At 34.9% G+C, this 19,149-nt stretch overlaps 1 protein-coding gene across 1 annotated transcript in view; it reads right to left on the bottom strand.

Annotated features, from left to right (window-relative positions):
• LOC114054243 (cysteine-rich secretory protein LCCL domain-containing 1) overlaps positions 1-18,475 on the bottom strand; it is a 46,109-nt gene extending 27,634 nt beyond the window's left edge. Inside the window, exon 1 of the mRNA XM_027877422.1 lies at positions 18,215-18,475. Coding sequence (XP_027733223.1) covers positions 18,215-18,475 — 261 coding nt within the window. The remainder of the gene's footprint in view (positions 1-18,214) is intronic.
• Between the last annotated feature and the right edge of the window lie 674 nt (positions 18,476-19,149).

Here is a 19,149-nt window from a genome sequence, read left to right as displayed (position 1 = left end):
TATAAATTAGATTATATTTTTAATTTCTAAAATTTGTTAGCATTTGTTATATACCAGGCACTGTTCTAAGCTCTCGGAATATAAATACAAGCAAAAAGAAAGATAGCCTCTCCCTTCCAGTAGCTTACTTTCTCATGGGAGAACATAACACATTTTATATACAATTTTGCATCTTTTCTAAATAAGTATGTTCTCTTATCAGTGTTACCAACTACTGAAATGAGCACAATCAGCATTTAAAATGAATTATGTAAGTTTCTCAGACATTTTCTGTGCCAAATACTTTGAAATGACTTCAATTAGTTTACTTTTGCAAATCAGATATTTAGGCAAAATAAAATATCTTTGTTGTTTTTAATTGAAATTTTTTGAAATTCATGAAATAAGATCATTTGTAAACACATATTACTTGGCAACTGAAAGAAATAAAACTTCTACTTTTTAAAAAGTATTTTTGAGACCAGCTATCATGTTGTTTCTCTTCTTTTCAATGCCAGTATTTTTAAATAATTGACTGATACCTATTTCCATTTCCCCATCTATTCCCTCATTAGTTTCCTGTAACATAGTTTCCATGTCTAGCACTCAAATAAAACAGTTCTTAATCTCAACAAATACTTTATTTAATCTAGTAACCTCTGTTGCTTCAGTATCCTTAACTGTAAAATAGTGATAGCAGCACTTCCTTTGCAGGGTTGTTGTGAGAATCAAATGAGATAATACTCGTAAACTGCTTAGTATAGCGATTGGCCCATAGTAGGTGCTACAAAAATGCTTATTCCCTTCTCTTCCCTCCTTCCCCATCATGCAGTATGTCAGATATTTTTCCTATAGTTGTGGTCATCAGAAAACTTTATAAGCATGCTACCCATGAATTTATCTAAATCACTAATTTAAAAAGAAAAAAAACCCTAAAACATCACAAAGCCAAATAGCCACCTCTAGGACACTTTGTTGGAGGCCTTCCTCAGATCTGGCATCGAACCAATGAGTTTATCCAATCAGTGCCAAATCTAGTTCTACTATTTCCCAGCTAGCATCTTTCCATCTCCACTCTCTTTGACCTCTTGGCTACATTCTTTTTGTATTTGGCTTCCACAACACTGCTTGGTTTTTGCCCTGGCTCTATAACAATTACTTCTTTATTTCCTTTGCTGGGTTATTTGGTTTCTCTCCTTTCTCCCATCACTTATCTCAACCTTCATTTTTTTAATCCAAGGTTATATCCTAAACCAGGAGTTCTATTCTATGAAGTTTGGATTCAGTCAAAGGGCCGTACTTGAGGAGCTAGAGGGCCACCAGGTTCCTCACCCTTGTCCTAAACTTTCTTTTCTTGTTTCTCTATTCCTTAACCCCAAGATTTCAATCATCCCTATGGCTTTGATTATCACTTCGATGTTAACTATTCTCAAATCTACATCTCAACTATCAATTTTCCTTACCTGAATTCTAGTCTCCAACTTCTTATTAAAATGTACATGTGGACATTTCACAAGATTTGAGATGCTGGTAAACATCATTCCTTCACAAATGCCACAGCCTTCAATTTCTTTATTCCCCTCAATGGCATCACTGTTCTCCTGATTACTGAGAACAGAAACCTTAGCATTAGTGTAAACTTATTCATGTCCTTCATTCATTATATCCAGTCACTACTTCCCACCACTGTTTCCTTCAAAATGCTTCTTACATCCAATCTGCAATATATTCCCACTACTTCCATTATTGTAATATCTCACTACTGGATTGCTACAACAGCCTCATAATTCTCTTTCCTTGGTACAATCTCTTCTTCTTCTTCAATGCAGTGTGCATTGGCCACATAACCATTCATCCTTCAATACCACTTTCATCATGTTATTCATCATGTTATTCATCAATGTCAGTTCCTCCCGACTTTCACCTATACTCCTCTGGCTGACTTTCAAGACTATTCATAATCTGTCATTATATTACCTATCTAATTTTATTTTATTTTTCCAAAAGCAAACTTTAGACCAATCATACTAGTCTCCTTACTGTCCTTTAAAACATGCCATGATTATTTATATCTCCAAGTACGTTTGTCTCATATCAGTTCTATCACCTTAAATATCCCCTTTTGCTAACTATACAAATCCTATCCATCTTTGAAGGCCCAGCCAAGTCCCATTTTAGGCCTCAATGATCACTTCATTCTCTGCATTTAAACTCTGTACTCTATGTTCCTGAGAGGGGATGTAACATAATAGTTAAATAACCCAGTCAGAAAGATTTCAAGTTCTGATCCTGACATATATTAGATGTGTGACAAAGACAAGTCATTTAATCTCTCAGCATTCTAGCCAACTTTCTAAGAGTTGCACAGAGGGAGCTGACCTGCATTTATTTCCTAACCTGTAAGTTTTCTACATGAAAAAAAAAATCACAAGTCCAATCCCTAACCACATTTTAGCATTTAATTATAGTGTTCTGTATATTATTATTATTTATTATTTCATGTATGTTGTCTCTACAGCTGGACTAAATTGTAAACTCCTTGAAGAAAAGTTCTAGGCAGGAGTGTAAATATTTAACAACCTACTTTTAGGGCAGAAAATGCTGTTAAATACAACACACTTTTAAATTTCATCTGTACTGTTAATATTTTCTCCATCACTTTAGGTCTAGACAATCAACAAGACAATAAATCAGGCCCTCATTTTAGTGTTTGCTGATTTCTAAAGTACAAATGATCTCAATGAAAATTAAACAATTGACTCTCCAATTCAACCCCTGATTCTATGCTTTACACCTCTATTTGCCTTCTTCCCTTTCCATTCCATTCTCCCCCCTTCCTGTCCAATGACACAGTCAGTACTTGCAGAGTGACTTGACAGATTTGCAGAAAACATTGTCTGGAGTCATCATGAAAAGGAGAAGAGCAAATCTAACACAGTAAAACACAAACACGAAGCCCTGACCTAAAAGAAATGAACTCCAAAAGGAAAGAAGCTGCACAATTTTACAAAGTATTTCCTCAAGATAGTCTTTAGAGGTGAGTAGTGAAATCATCATATCTCCATTTCACAGTTAAGAAGACTGAGGTCAAGGAACCTGGAATAATTTACTCCAAGTCATTTATAGTAGGTGACAGAGTCAAGAAATAAACCTAGAACTTCTGACCCCAAGTAAAGTGCTTTCCATTATATCATGTTAGAAATGTCTTTATATTAAGTCAAAACCATGATCACTTTTTTATTTTAATTTTGTCCTTTGGAGAAAGATAAAATATATCTACTCCTACCTCCACATTACAACTGTTTAAATTATATATTACATAGCTATCCAGTAGCAGTGCAGTATAGCAGAAAGAACATTAGATATGGACTCGTAGGACCTGGATTTGAATTATGGTTCTACTACTTACTTCTTCTTCCCGACCTTAAGCAAGTTACTCTCCCTGAACCTTAGGATTCTCATTTGTCAAATCTGTGTGTTATATAGGGTGATCGGGGAAGACTAGTACCACTGGCGTGAGGGCTTGCTGAGCCCTTTTCAGGGCTGCTCACCAACCTTTGGCTTCCACCTTCACCCAACTCACTTGTGGCTCCAAGAAGCTGTAGCACATGCAGGGTCTACACCCCAGTAAACCATCTTGGCAGGTGGGCTAAACCAGGTTGAGCGTAATCAACAGGCCTCAAACCTATTGGTGAGTTAAGGGGATGTCTACCCCAAAACTGTGAAGATTTTCCCCATCAGAATGGGTAGATGACATCATTTTTTTCCCCAGTGGGCCATGAAGGTGGCCAAAGGAAGCACTGTCATCTTGACTTTTGTCCTGCCTCACTCAAATCCAATTCACCCACAAATCAAAACATCACCTGTAATGTCATTAGTCCCCTTCAAAAAGAAAAGACAAACAACAGAAGACCTCCTAGGTCCTTTCCATCTCAAAATTTATGATTCTGTGAATTTTTGATAGAATTGCAAATTTTTCAAACTCCTCTTTTTCAAATTCCATCCTTGAATCCCTTCTCTGTTCTCACTCCAAATTATCAATTACCCCTCTTGGAAAGTGACATTGAATTCAATACTCTATCTGTGATCTGACTATTTAAGAGAACAGTGACACTATTAACATTCTGTACTACTTGGCCACTAATAGACAGGTATATGGTATAGAATGGTATCCTTGTTGGGGGTCAACTTTGGAAAGTCAGGGAAAACACTGAATTATTTAACAATGCTAGAGGCCAATGTAAAGATTTGTCAGTACATAAAATCATAGCTCAACAACCAAGAATCTACCAAAGTTTAAAGAGTCAAGGAGAGATCCTTCAGTCATAGCAGTGAGTGCAGTCTCTTTATAGCAAATAAAACCAATTGGCTTCTATAACAGTCAATCAGTCAATGATCACAACTACACCAGAGAGGGATTAGCCTAAATCAGAGTCCCTAACAAGTTATCAATGAATTAGTAAGGTCCCTATGTATATGAAACAGTCATGCCTAGAAGACATTAGAAGATGTTGTCATGGATATAGTTGTTATTAACTTCATGATGCAAAATCATCATTGTGAATAGCTCTTTGTGGTTTTCTGAGTCAGGAAACTTGCAACACACGCCAACATGTAAGACTTTTTGACCCTAAATGAAGAATTTTTCCAATTCATTGATATTTCCTAGGGGGAGGTGAGATAATAAGGGGGAAGGATTTTTGATTCTTTCATTTAGCAATTCTTTGTGAAGTGGCATCATTTGAAAATTTGACAATACCTTCTAGGCCTTCATGAAAGACGTTGAAAAAAGTGTTGAAAAGGCCAAAATCAATGATGGAGATTCAATAAGCAATGAAAGACCTTTCTCTGGGTATGGAGTAAACACTAAATAATCTTTGAATGTGACCATTCCCCTATATTTTCTTGGTTTAAATTTACAATCTAATAATTGTATTGGTTGGTCAACTATAATTTGAATATAATGTTAAAAATTCAAAGCTAGAGTTCTATATGATAACTTTAGCTAAGTAGAATAAATCTGAAACAATAAACTCTAAGCCTTTTGGTCCTAAAAGTATGATTCTAAAATGTGTAAATGTTGAATATATGTTATAGGTAAGTTTTCATTTTAAAAAAAAAACTCTGAAAAGTGATTACCTATTAAGCAAACAAAAAGCCAAAGTAACTACAAAAATAGCAATTGGTAAGCAATTTATCATAATTTGGAGGCAAACTGGTAGAGAATTTGGGCCAGTATCTTTGTCCCTAAACAAACTAAGATTGATAATGGACTCATTTTAATGCTTGAATAACATTTACTGATTTACTCAATATTAATTTATAATTATTCTAAAATATTAATTAACAGAACTAGAAGCATCATTAGAAGTCATCTGGTTCAATTCTTACCCAAATCATGCCTTTTGTCTATATAGCCTTTGTATGAAGACCTCAAGTGAAAACTCATTACCCATCCTGAGACAACCTAATATATTTCTGGACAACTCTAATTGACATGAAGTATTCCGTTATCTTGATTCATACTTTATCATCTTGTAACTTCCACCCATTAGTCTTAATTTTGCTTTTTAATCCCAGATGAAGAAAAGTTAATTCCTCTTCCATGTGACTATCTTTCAACATTTTGAAGATTGTTATCATGTCCTATCTAGGTCTTTTCTCCAGGTTCAACATTTCCAGTTCCTTCAACCAATCCTTCTACAATACAGTCTCCAGTTTCCTCACTATCCTTTTCTGGATATACTCCAGCTTTTCCATATTCCTTCCAAAATGTGGTGTCTAGAATTGGACACATTATCTTGAAATGGTCTCCCTATGAGACAGTACAGTAGGATGATCATTTTTCTCTTAATGAAAACATTATACCTCTATTAATGCAACTTCCTTTTGCCTTTCCTTGCCACATTATGCTAACTAACTCATTGAGTTTCTGGAAGTGCCAAAAGGAGCCTTTTTTTTCTCATGAACTGCTTGCTTACCATATCTTACCTAATATATGCTTCTGCAATTAATTTATTTTAACCCAATGATCTCTTTAGTGCCATATCCCATGATTCTCAGTATTCACCTGCCTCAACCTCTCTGAAGTATCTGACATTTGGTCAACGCTTCCTCATGAGTACTCTTCCAGCTCTTGAATTTTATGACACCACTCTCTTTCAGTTCCCGTCTTATCTGCCTGGTCACACTTCAATCTGCCTTTATGAATCATCATTCATGTCTCGCCCCCAACCACTGATGTTCCCCAAGGCTCTGATTCAATCATTCTGGAATTCCCAACCTGTGAAGAATATGTCTCCAAATTTTGAACTATCCACAAATTTGCCCTCCATGTGTTCCCAAAACACTGAACAGAACAGGCCAAGGAAGGAGCATCCAGATGTCCATTACAGAAATCTCCTGCTTGATTATGATTCCTTAATAAATCATCTTTGGGATGGTTCATTAAAGCAGTCCTGAATTCTCCTCATTTTATGACACTTCAAAGAGTGTCAAATGCTTTTCTAAAATCTAGATATAACATGTCCTTGAAATTCTTCTCATTTATTGGTCAAAAAAAAACCAAGCAAACAAATATGAAGCTAGTCTGGCACACCTTGTTCTTAAGGAACACATCCTTTCTGTTCTAAGTGCTGTTTCTAAGTTCTAATTCCCCTTCTATCCTTTATTCTCTAGTAGAATCTTACCAGGAATCAATATTAACTTTCCTGGCTTATTATTTAAAGTATTCAGCTTCTTGCTCATTTTTGAACATTAGGACATTTTCTCATCTTTTGTCTCAGGGTTTTAAGATTCCTCAAAGACCATAGGCATCAACACATTCAAAAATCCATCAAGTGACCTGGCATGTAGCTCATCCTTATTTGATGAAGGAAGTTAAATGATTTTGTTATATGCTAATTTATCTTATGTTCCCCATTCCTGTTAATTATTTTATTTATGGTTCCTCATTTGAATATCAGCTATCATGACAGAAAAAACTACCCTGATCACCTATCATGAAAGTGAAAACTCTAAATATGTCTGTCCTTTGATACATGAACAGAATATTTTGAATTGTGCCCAAAATAAAGTTTTACTAAAATATTTTATAATATTGTAAGGCAGCAACAGTATTTGTAATTTTCCCTTTTTGGTTGCATATAATACTGTGGCTTAAAGCTACCAATGGCTCCTAACCACCTCCATTTAACTGCTGGTTAGTCCCCACCAACCCTTCCTTAAATGTAGGTTTGCAAATTCAGGCAAAATGTTCAGAAAGACTTTTTTCCCCAGTTGTTCACCAAAACTTATTTTAAAGCCAACCAGGCTCTAAGAATTATGTCACAATAGATATCTGACCTGAATGAAACTTCCCCTCATAATTGCATCTATAATTCACCTTTTCTTAGAATAAAACATTTTTGTCAAAATAAATATATGTTGATCTCTTTGACCCCCAATAATATTTTCTGGGAAAAACCATCCAGTTTAAATAGAGGGCATTATTATCTTCTTTTTCAGAATACTTGAGACAGCACTTTTAAAATTAAACACACACTCCCATCACAATTGGTGATTTTGGTAGATATATAGCTGGGGAAGGGGGTGGGGAGGCAGAACAACAGGTCCAGGGTTCAAATCTGGATGCTGCCTATTTTTGAATGGCTTGCCAGCTAAGGATACTTTTTATATTTTTAAATACAGTAACACTTTATTTACAATTGTAAAAACCATTCTTACCTCACTGGCCTGACAAAAACTGTAGACTATAATTTGCTTACCCGGATCTAGACATTTGCAAACACTTTTAACATTAATAAAACATTCAATGTCATCCCTCATGACAAGTAAGACATACATAATTTAGAAAACATCCAGAATAACTCCTATCTTATGCCATTACTGGCTGGCCAAAGAACCAGAAGAGTCTCATTTTTTTTTTTAATTTTCAATAGATTAAGATATAAGTGGTACAGTGAGAAGAGTGTTGGTTCTGTAGTCAGGACCTCTGTTAAATCCCATCTGAGATACTTATTACATGTGTGACTTTGGTCATATCACCTGGACTAACTTTAATCTTTAAAATGAGTGGATTGGACCACATGGCCTCAGAGGTCCCTTCCAACTCTTGCTCTATGATCTGATTCTCTTGCCTCCCTCCCAACAATGGTTATCACTATATGTTAGCAAGGAATAATTGTTAATGTGAATGTTTCCTTTTTCATTTATTATTTCATTTTATCCTCACAACAACCCTGAGAAGCAGCTGTTATTATCACCCCCATTTTACAGATGGGGAAACAGAGGCAGATAGATGTTTTCTATCTAACTTTCTAAGGGTCACACAACTAGTAAGTGTCTGGTGGATTGTTGTCTTTCTGATTCTAAGACAACTGTCTTCAAAAACTATTATTTTTGAAGTCTGATCTATCCTCAAAAGGCAGGATAAATACCATCTTCTTTTTCTCTGACTTCTCCCTGCTGCATAGAGTCAGTCAAGACTTTCATTGTCTCTCTACCACCTTCATCCCTGGGATGGCTCTTTACTTTCTAATGCAAATATACACAAATAACAAGAATACAAATACATGACTGTGTCTACCCATCCCATCCCACCCCCCACCAGATTCTAAATGCCATGACAGCTGGGCCCAATATTATCAAAAATGTATGTATCCCCCAGCACTGAGCATAGAGCTCTGCACACAGTAGGTCCTTAATAAATGCTGTTAATTTATAATTAAAACCAATTAATAATCATTTAGCTGAAAACTGGCAGTTTTTTTATTTCTTCTACCTAGTTTTATATTTCCCCCTTTCTCTCTCTCTCTGTCTCTCTCTCTCTCTCTCTCTCTCTCTCTCTCTCTCACACACACACACACACACACACACACACACACACACACACACACCTTTAGAATTTGTGCTGAGGACAGGGACTATTTTGTTACTGCTTTTTTTTTTTTCTAAACTTTCTTTGTATCTCTAGCACAGTGCCTGGCACATAGTAAATGCTTAATAAATGTGTGTTAATTGATTTGAAAAGGATAGCTTTAATAGTAAGGATGTTTTAAATTAGTATTGTCTTACTTTGAAAAAATATTTTTAACTCTCTGATGATAAGAGATTTATTTTTACAAAGAATACTGTCACAAATTTTATTATCTTCAAATGTTTTTGTTAATTGGCTTTCTGAAATAATATTATAGGGATATAGTGCCAAGTGCTGGGGCAGAATTGTGTTGTTCCAAGTAACAACTGTGTAATATCTGACCCTTTTATATTTAAGTGCCTTGTTGATTTAAATGACAATAATAAAAGAAGTAAATGAATCCTTGTAAATACTACTATACTACTGGATCAATGGGCATTTTAAAACTGTAATCATCTGAAAACAGGCCAGGTGTTTTAAATGTGAATACATCAATGCTGGTAGTGTCATTTGGATCTATGATCCTATACCATTGCTCCCCAGATGGTTGCTAAGTCTTCAGGGTCTATGGATGGAAACTCCATCAGAGGGGAAACAAAAAAAACACATCCTACTGGCAGATAGGCCAAAATGGCCCTGGGCCTGTATACACCACCCACATATGTTTCTGTTGGCAACAAAATCTTATGAGATTTCATGGCCAACAAGTGTTCTGTGGTGAAAATATTATTTCCACATTGGGGAAAATACCTCTGGCAAGATTCTACCACCATCCTAGAAATCTACACCAAAGAGAATTAATCCACAGTCAATGATTTGACTATGGAGATGAAGTATACTATGTTAAAAATAGAGGGAAATTATTGATTAGTATGATGCATTTTTGATAATTTGTTTAAACATTAAAACACCTTAGAACTTACTCTCTCTCAGTTAATGGCACTGACTTGGAAAAAAAATAACAATGCTAGGCCAGGAAAGAAATTCTTACACTAAATAATTGTTCTTCAAACACAGAAAGGTACTTGAAGCGTAGTATTATGTAGTTTGCAACTCATCACTTATAGCAACTGATGACTCCATTAAATTTAAACCCCCTTTAAAATATGCTATAAAGTAACTAAGAACAGTGCCAATGTGTTATTATAAGACAGCACGAATTCAGGAAGCCAGATAAAGTGGAAAACAATGAATCAGAAATTAGACAAAAATGGGTATCAGTCTTAGCTCCATCAAGAATCTGTGCAATGAATGAACTATAGTTTTAAGTTCTCTTTGAGACAGCTAGGTGGTGAAGTGGTTGGAGTGCCAGACCTATAGTCAGGATTCATTTTCCTGAGTTCAAATCTAGCCTCAGACATTTATTACTTGTGTGACCTTGGACAAGTCATTTAACCTCCATCTTCCTCAGTTTTCTCAATTGTAAAAATGGGGATAACGCCCAGGGTTGTTGTGAGGTTCAAATGAAGTAATATTTGTAAAATGCTTACTGTAGTGCCTGGCATATAGTACACCCTTAATAAATGCTTATACTTTTCCCTCTTCCCCTTTCCTTTCCAAGATTTAATAGTAGGTATTAATGACCTGATGGAGGCAGCATGGGGTGGTGTTTATATTGTTAAGCTGTTTACAAATCCTCCTTCTGACCATGCATGATCCTAGTGAAGTTAAGTAACCACTAAGTACCTCAAAGCAATTCCATAGAAATTATTTACTAAGGCACACATAGGATGTAATCTACTTTGATAGAGGGAATTGTTGTACTGGGAACTCCCCAAGATAATAAATCTTATGGATTACATTATAAGCACAGATCATCAACTGAGTCATAACTACCCACTCACCTCTATATTTCTTAACAGTACTCTACATATGCAATGTCTGTTGACAAAACCATTCATAAGAATGCAGATTCAGGGTTCTAAGAAATCTTTACTGCTATTTTTTTCTTTTTTTTAATTTGTTTTTTTTATTTTTAGGCAATTGGGGTTAAGTGACTTGCCTAGAGTCACACAGCTAGTAAGTGTTAAGTGTTTGGTCTGAGGCCAGATTTGAACTCAGGTCCTCCTGACTTCAGGGCCAGTGCTGTATCCACTGTGCCACCTAGCTGCCCCTATTTTTTTTCTTTTGATAGCTGTGAAAGAGTGACCCAAAATAAGTACATTGAAAAGGATTATGACTTTTGCCTGCCAAAGTAAAAAACAAAACAAAACAAAACAAAACCAAACCCAACATACCAAGTACTCCTGCAAGGGATTAATATATGATAAACTGACATAATCTACTCTTTGTTATCAGGAATTTAATGTTCATTCAGTTGGAAAGACATCACTCCTAGATTGTAAGCTCCATGAAACATGGGACTGATAGTACCCACCTCATGGAAGTGTTGTGAGGATCAAATGAGATAATATTTGTAAAGTGCTTAGCGCAAAGCCTGGCACATAGTAGGCTCTATATAAATGCTTATTCCCTTCCCTTTCCTTCCTCTTCCCTTCTTTCCTCCTCAACATGTGATTTCTCCCCCTAGAATGTATGAAGAAAAATGAATTATCACTTTCACTAAAGAACCTCATTATAATTCTCTCCTTGGTTCATAGACATCAGAGCTAGAATAGACCTTGGAGATTAGTCCCTCAATTTACAAATGAGAACTGAATTGAGATTTGGAGTAGTAAAGTGTCATCATACCAGGACTAGGCAATAAAGGAAGGAGACCTTTGATGTCAAATCCAGTGCTTTTCTTCATTATGTCAAATCTGCCTCCTTCGGGCCCACACTATGCAAGACGGTTGTTCAATAAGTAGAAACTCTTTAATAGAAATCTTCATGATTGGAGTAAATAAACATATCTTAGATCCTCTCAAAGGCAAATCTTCGTTATAATGAACTTTGGAAGACAATATGTTCTTCTGCCTATCATACCTCAAGATACAATAAAACAAACAAAAAGTGTCCATAAAATGGCCAACGGAGAGGAGGGTTTGTTGTGTAAGATTTAAATTAGTCTTCTTCTCAACAACTGAATGTATATGTAGTTAGCATCTGCTAGGTCAAGAACAGAATTGGTAAACATGTACTTATTAATCAAATCCCATAATAACCAAATTCTAAAGCAAAGGATTCTTTCTTAAGGTTAAATGTAAGCAGAACCAGGAGAACAATGTATACTATAGCAGTAACAATACAAAAACAAGTCTGAAAGATTTAAAAACTCTGATCACTGCAATGATCAATCATGATTCCAGAGGACTGATGAAGAACTCAGACCAACTATTGACAAAGAGATGATGGACTAACATACAGACTGAAAAACACATATCTGGATGTGGCCAACATGGGAATTTGTTTTCTTTGACTATGCTTATCTGACATAAGGGTTCTGTATTCTCTTTTTAGTGGGTTAGAGGAGTTGAGAGGGAGAAAAAAAATTCTTGAAAATAAAAAATGTAATTAATTTAAAAAGACAAAGCTTAAATGTAGCAATTTTAGGGAAAATAAAAGTAATTTTTATTTCTATAACAGGTGTTAGGTAGTTTGCTATCTTAAGAGATTGCACAGATGGAATATACAAATAGATTCCAGAAAGAGTTAGATAAATTCAAAATGACAAAGCCATAATGATTTACAAGGGAAAACTGAAATTGTTCAGGGCTATGTCCAAAACCTTGAAGAATGATATCAATAGGGTATCAGTAGGATCAACTACGCCCTTCTAGAATATGTCCTTTGGCATAATGGATCTAAATTTTACAGTATAGTTTCAAACACAAGAAAAAAGCAATACTGCTCTCCTTGAGATACTGACTTTATCCTCAAAAGAGTCAATTTGTAATGTGAATAAATTCATTTACATGGTCTTAACAAAAGACATAATTTCAACCATAGTATCAATGTTATTCTCAGTAAAAGTATTTCTTTTGAGGGGTAGTTGTGTTGTCAGTTACAAGTCTCTTGATATATTAGATGTTCAATACATCCTCCTTTGGGTAATGAGGTAGAACAGTGGATAGAGAGAACCAGGCCTGGAGTCAGGAAGACCTGAGTTCAAACCCAGGCTCTGACACTAGCTGTGTGACCTTGGAGCAAGTCACTTAATGCTGTTTACCTTAATTTCTTCATCTGTAAAATAAGCTGAAGAAAGCAATAGCAAACCACTCCAGCATCTTTGCCAAGAAATCCCCAAACGGGATCATGAAGAGTTGTTCACAACTGAAATGACTAAACAACATCATCCTTTAAAGGAATGTAATGATTTTGTGGACTTATGTATGAGAGTTAGGAGTAGGAGAGGACACTGACACATGATGATGATAAAGAATTTGTCATTGTTAATTTTTTCTTGAGGAGTGGGAGGTCCAAATAATTTGACAAGGGTAGGAAACTCCCTCCACAGATGTGGTTATGTAACTTGTCTATAATTTAGTGTTAGGGAGTTGCCTGGAACACAAAGGTTAATTGACCTGCCCAGGGTTTCACAGGTAGTATTTATCAGATGCAGCACTCTAATGTGTCCTTGACTTCAATTCTAGTCCTCTAACCAGTAAGACATGCTTCCTCTCATTATGATTTTAACTAGAGCTAAAAATATTCCTTGCTTTATGGACTAGTTGATTTTAGTAAAGCTAAATGTGAAGTAAATTATTTCAAAGCAAATCCTATTTTCCCTTCAACTGCCATTTAAAAAAATACTGATATATTCCTTTGGGAAATTTCCTAGACCAAATTAATTAAGAATATTTTTATGAGAAAGCTTAAGATCATGGACCTCTTTGTGGCATGCTAACATCCTAGCAATGGGACTACTTTCAAAACATTTTTAGATTTTTTACATGTTTCTCACTCCTGGATTTCTCCTGTATCATTGTAGCTTCTTTCCTGTCCTTTTCCAGTCCATACCACAGGAATCTCTCCCATTTTCTAGCAATCATTGCCTACCACTTAAAATAACTGGAACTTAGCTTTGGTCCTATTCATTCCACTGTTTAGGGTTTTATGATTTCTAACAGAACTGTACTATAATCACACAACTTTGCCAACCATGTGCTACCATCTACTTTACTATTTAATATAATCTGAAAATTCCTTAAAGTCCTCAAGTTCCATAAAATGAATTCCCTGTACTACTTTAGCAGTTCTTCAGAGTTTTAAATCCTGTTTCAACAGGTTTATTTTTTTAAGGACCTATACCTCTATTACTACTAAACAACTGATAACAAAGTGACAACTTAAAAGAAAAACTAAGCAAATTAGCTTCCATTTAAATAATGACATTTTCTGACTAGTGAAGAAAATAGCTACTACTTAGAGCACAGTGCCTTTCATATAGTAGACATCCAGCAAACGTTTAGCTGAATTAAGAAACATTATTTTGACTTGTTAGATTGATATCTATATCTATATTATATTAAACCTCAATGGGAGACAAATATTTCATTCCTGAAAACCACAGGATATGTGCCAAAATATGTTAGGAAAACCATAAAAACCTGAAAAATCTATTTAAAAAATTCAATGAAATATTCTGCAGATTTTAATCAGTGAAGAATAAAATTCTGAAATCTAAATTAACTAGGCATGATTTAATAATCTCTTTTTGTTTTTATCCTGCAGGGGAAACACACCAATGAAAAACAGTGTCAAAAGGGATTGAATTGATGAGAGGAAACAGGGTAACTCACAGGCTAAATTTTCATAAGTTTGGGCAGATGCCATATTGAGCCAGAGGCAGGATACTGCCCACACTGGCACACACCAAGGTCAGCTCACTACCCTGTGCCATCCCTAAGCTTCTAGGATTGCTTGGTGAGTTGTGAAGCATAAGAAGGAAATGATCCCCACAGTAACTTGGAAACACTCAAGTTCTAACTGAGCCATCACATCTATCAACATGAGCCCTGGGCTGAATTCAATTCAATTCAACAAATATTTATACACGACTGGCTGTTTGGATTACAATAGAAAGTTAACTAGTAAAAAGAATGGTGGATTGGGAATCAGAGGCCTGTATATCCTTGAAAAGTGGTATGCCAAAATTCTAACCCATTTCCTTCAGGTCTGCCATAAAAGAAAGGGACAGTGGAATATGTGCCAGTCAATATCTTTCCCAGGTGGGAGGCTGGCACTAGGGTTTTAGAAGTGATGGATAGATAAATAGAACTGTCAGTGGCAATAGTCTACATTAATACACCTGGCATAATTTGATAATGTTTATTTTTAGATTCAGGTCTATCCCATTATCTGAACTGTAACAAATCTATGACCTATGATTGCTTTGATTCTTGGTAAGGAAGCAGGGAATAGGCGAAGGAGAACTTAGAAATTCAGTGTTAAAATCGGAACTCACAAATTTCTTTCAATGACTATTTGTAGAATGTAAGCTTATTATCTCTACTTAATTATAGGTTAACAACTTATACCTTAACTCCATGAACCCACAAAACAAGTCCAAACTGAAATGGTTTATTTTACTATCTACAACACCATTATCATCTCCATCATCCAAGTTCATAACTTTTAAAATCATTTTAATATCTCTCTCTTATCTGTCATCTGCATGCAATGTACTGCCAATTCTTTCCCCACAAAATATCTTTTTCTATTCAATACCATGGTAACTTCCTTAGTCTAAGCCAACATCACCTCATTTCTGGATTCTAGCAAAAACCACTGAGACAGACTAACTGTTCTAATCTCTCTCCATGCCTTCCATTCTACATATTCTTTCAAGAATTTTCTTCCTCAGGTAGATCATGACATTCAACATTCAACAGTGGTTCCAGAGCATCCATCATAAATATAGCCCTAGGACTCTATCTTTTATCTTAATATTCTTGTCATGGAATGCTCTGATCCAACCAAGACAACTTATTTGCTGTGCCCTACAAAATACATGCTCATTTATGACTCATTTATTCAGTTTCCTTCAATTCCTCCCTAACCATCTGGCATCTCTTCATTCAAAACCCAAACTAAAACCCATCTCCTCTAGAAAACCTTTTCTGATTATGTGGGTTATTCATTCTGTTATTCTATATCCCTTTAGTTTACGTGTAGTTTGAAAAAACATCCAAAGTTTCTGACATCTTTTACATGTGTGCTTGTCTAGTCTTTCCAATTATGCTACAGACTTTTAAGAACAGTAAATAATTGTCCATTTTTCTCAATACATAGTGTTGCTAATTGGATTTCAAGTCACTGCTAGTGAGTTCAGGTCTATCTTGACTATCAATGCATTTAAGAGCCTAAATTTGTCTAAAATAAGTGATATTTTGAGAATGATAGTAGTCATCCACCAGTTAAAAGTAGGTCACAAGGTGGCAAAAATAAATATTAAGTATATTACACTAGATTTTAAAAATGGAATCATCATTTAACCTACTTTTAAGTAAATGAGTTATTAAGTACCTATCTAAGGAAAAAAATATGTTCACAGTGGATCAACCCCTGTGGTTATAAACTTATTTAGTATTAATCCAAAGTATCTCAAAACAGAAGCACAAGTGCTGTCAGAATTTTCCTTAACTTTGTAGTCTGGAAAACATATTACAGTATTAAAACCTGGTCTCTACTTTGCCAATGAACTCCTCTGTAGTCAAGCTAAAGGCCAAGTCATGGTTCCAGACCTAATAGTATCTAGGGGCAACACAACATAAATCCTGTCTGGTTTCTGGATCTCCATTTCAAGGCTAGGATGAAACCAGTGAAACTAAAAAAGGAGGGCATATAAACTTCTTATACCAGACTTCCTACAATAGACATTTGTTAATTTTGAAAGTTTGCTATAACACACACATACATACATATGCACAGAAAGAAATACTCTCATGTAAATTCTGTATGTTTCTGCAACAAAAAATTGCAACCTGTATTGAGATTTCTGGGATCGTCTTTGTAAATTTATCTTCCTCAACCCTCCCCACCTTCCACAATCTTCTTTCCATTAGAAAGCAACTGATTCTTCAGATTTCCAGAAGCATATATGGTATGAGTCAAAGAATATTCCTGTTTTTCTTTCCACTTAGAAGTTCATTCTTGGCATTGTACAATAAAACACAAAATAAATGGTGTATTTTAAGATTTACCAAATAAGCAAAAGATTGAGGTAATACATACTATCCATAAAGAATTTTTAAAAATTGGCTTTTGTTTTCAATACATTAAAATAGATAACATAGTTTGGTGTTCTTGACTGAGTCTTTTTTTAAGAAAATGTTTTAAATAAAAAGACACCTTACTTCATAGCTGGTTAAATTAATATTTGAATCCTAAGAGTTCATCAAAGTTAGTTCTGAGGTCACTTTAGGATGATTGCAAATGACTTTAAATACTTTCAACTTCAGACCTTAAAAAAGGTCATCTAAACCTAACCTACTGTGCTATGATTTTGAATTAGAAATGTACACATCTTGAAAGTTCACTGAAACCAGGTGCAAATTAAGCCTTGTTATCACTAATTAAAACTTATTAAACTTATCTAATCTCACACTATCCTCTAGCTAATAATATTTTCAGAAAGTGCCTAATGTTCAAAGTCACTAGGGTACCAAGCAGTTTCTTTACTTACAGGTACCCTCATGGGTTTACAGAGTTAAATCTGTTTCCTAATCTTTCTTATTTTGCTCTAAAAATGGGTTAAATACTTGTAGGGGAAGAAAAAGAAATTAGCCTTCAATGCCTGATTCTGTATTTGATGCTTTACTTGAAGTGTTCTCACAAAACAAATATTTGCTGTTCTGTAACAAAATTGCTATAGCAATCTATCTATAGATAGATACATCAATGTGACACATTTCTAGATAAATATTCCTTATGATCTATTAGAGATTCATATTAGTGACCTATATCTAGAAATATGTATGTATATATATACACATATTTATATATGTATATTTGAGTATATATATATATATGTTATATATTTGTATGTATGTATGCATATATATCCCTATTACAGGGCCCTAACATTTTCAGATGTTCTAGTTACTTTAAAGTCTTAGGGAAAAATGCCTCTCAACTGGGTCAGTAAAACAGAAAATAGGCCAGATGTTCAGTGGCTTCAGATACAAAAGATTCACATAATTTAGCCAGATAAAACTTACCTCATTCATTTTGAAATTTAAGGAGTTAGTACAAATGACAAAAATCCTATCAAAAGTTAATATAAAAAAAAAACTGAGAGTTTACCATAGAAAGGCTTTCATACTTCTTACAAAGCAGGTAAAATTAGGAAGTAACACTAGGATATTTAACTGTGGTGCTGAAAGAAAGCATCAATGAACAATTTCTCTGTGAAAACCACTCACAATATGTCCTTACCATATATTCCATATTAGAAGCTGGTGGATATACCTGACTTCTTAACTTATTATGAAGGTCCAAGATACTCTGCATATCATTGTCTGTGATGGCCCTTTTCCCTCTTTGCTTGGCGATCCACCACTCACCATCCTCGTCCATGTACTTTTCCAAAAGTTTCTCCAGAACTGTTGCATTGGGGACAACCATTGCTGGGATGGCATTAGCAATGAATAGCAACGAAGTTATTCTGAGCCACTCTTGTACTGCACACTTCATCATGAAAGACCTCAGGATTCCCCTACGATAAACTTCAAGATAAAGTCTTCCTTCCACTCCTTTTGACTCTAAAGGCAGGAATGAGAGTTCAGTGATTAAGGGAAAAGTGGATGAAATTCATTTTCATTATTTTTTTCAAAGTTAAACTGTAGTTAGAAAAGAATGAAAGGTGCCCTTGTAGGTTGAACCAGAAAGGGACACCATCTATTTATGGTTTCTAAATAAGTTATTCTAGTTATCATAACTTTATATAAATGTAAGTTTAACATATACATAGAAATTCATTTTGTGCAGTTATGTGCCAAACTATGTATCATTAAATTTAAAAATTAAACAGATTGTCCTCTAAGGTGAAAAGCTAGGGAAAAAAAATGAAGTTTTAATTGTAAGATTCCGGATAACACAAAATGGTGGTTAGAGTAGAAGTAAAACCCAATATATGATCATCTGTATCACCAACCACAATAGTTTTATTTTGGGTCATATTTAAATTCTAACATTCTAGAGTCAGCAATAAGAATGTAATATTCTCAGATTCCTTTTTAAGGATGCACCAAAATCTGAGCAGTCCCATTTTAGAGACTTTAAATTAAATGTTGGCTTTGCTAATCCAAAGTTTTGAATTTGAAGAGAAGAAGAAGAAGAAGAAGAAGAAGAAGAAGAAGAAGAAGAAGAAG

The sequence above is a fragment of the Vombatus ursinus genome, unplaced genomic scaffold (genome assembly GCF_900497805.2).
Source record: "Vombatus ursinus unplaced genomic scaffold, bare-nosed wombat genome assembly UNPS02014812.1, whole genome shotgun sequence".
Lineage (NCBI taxonomy): Eukaryota > Metazoa > Chordata > Mammalia > Diprotodontia > Vombatidae > Vombatus > Vombatus ursinus.
This window is presented reverse-complemented; position numbering and strand designations above follow the sequence as displayed.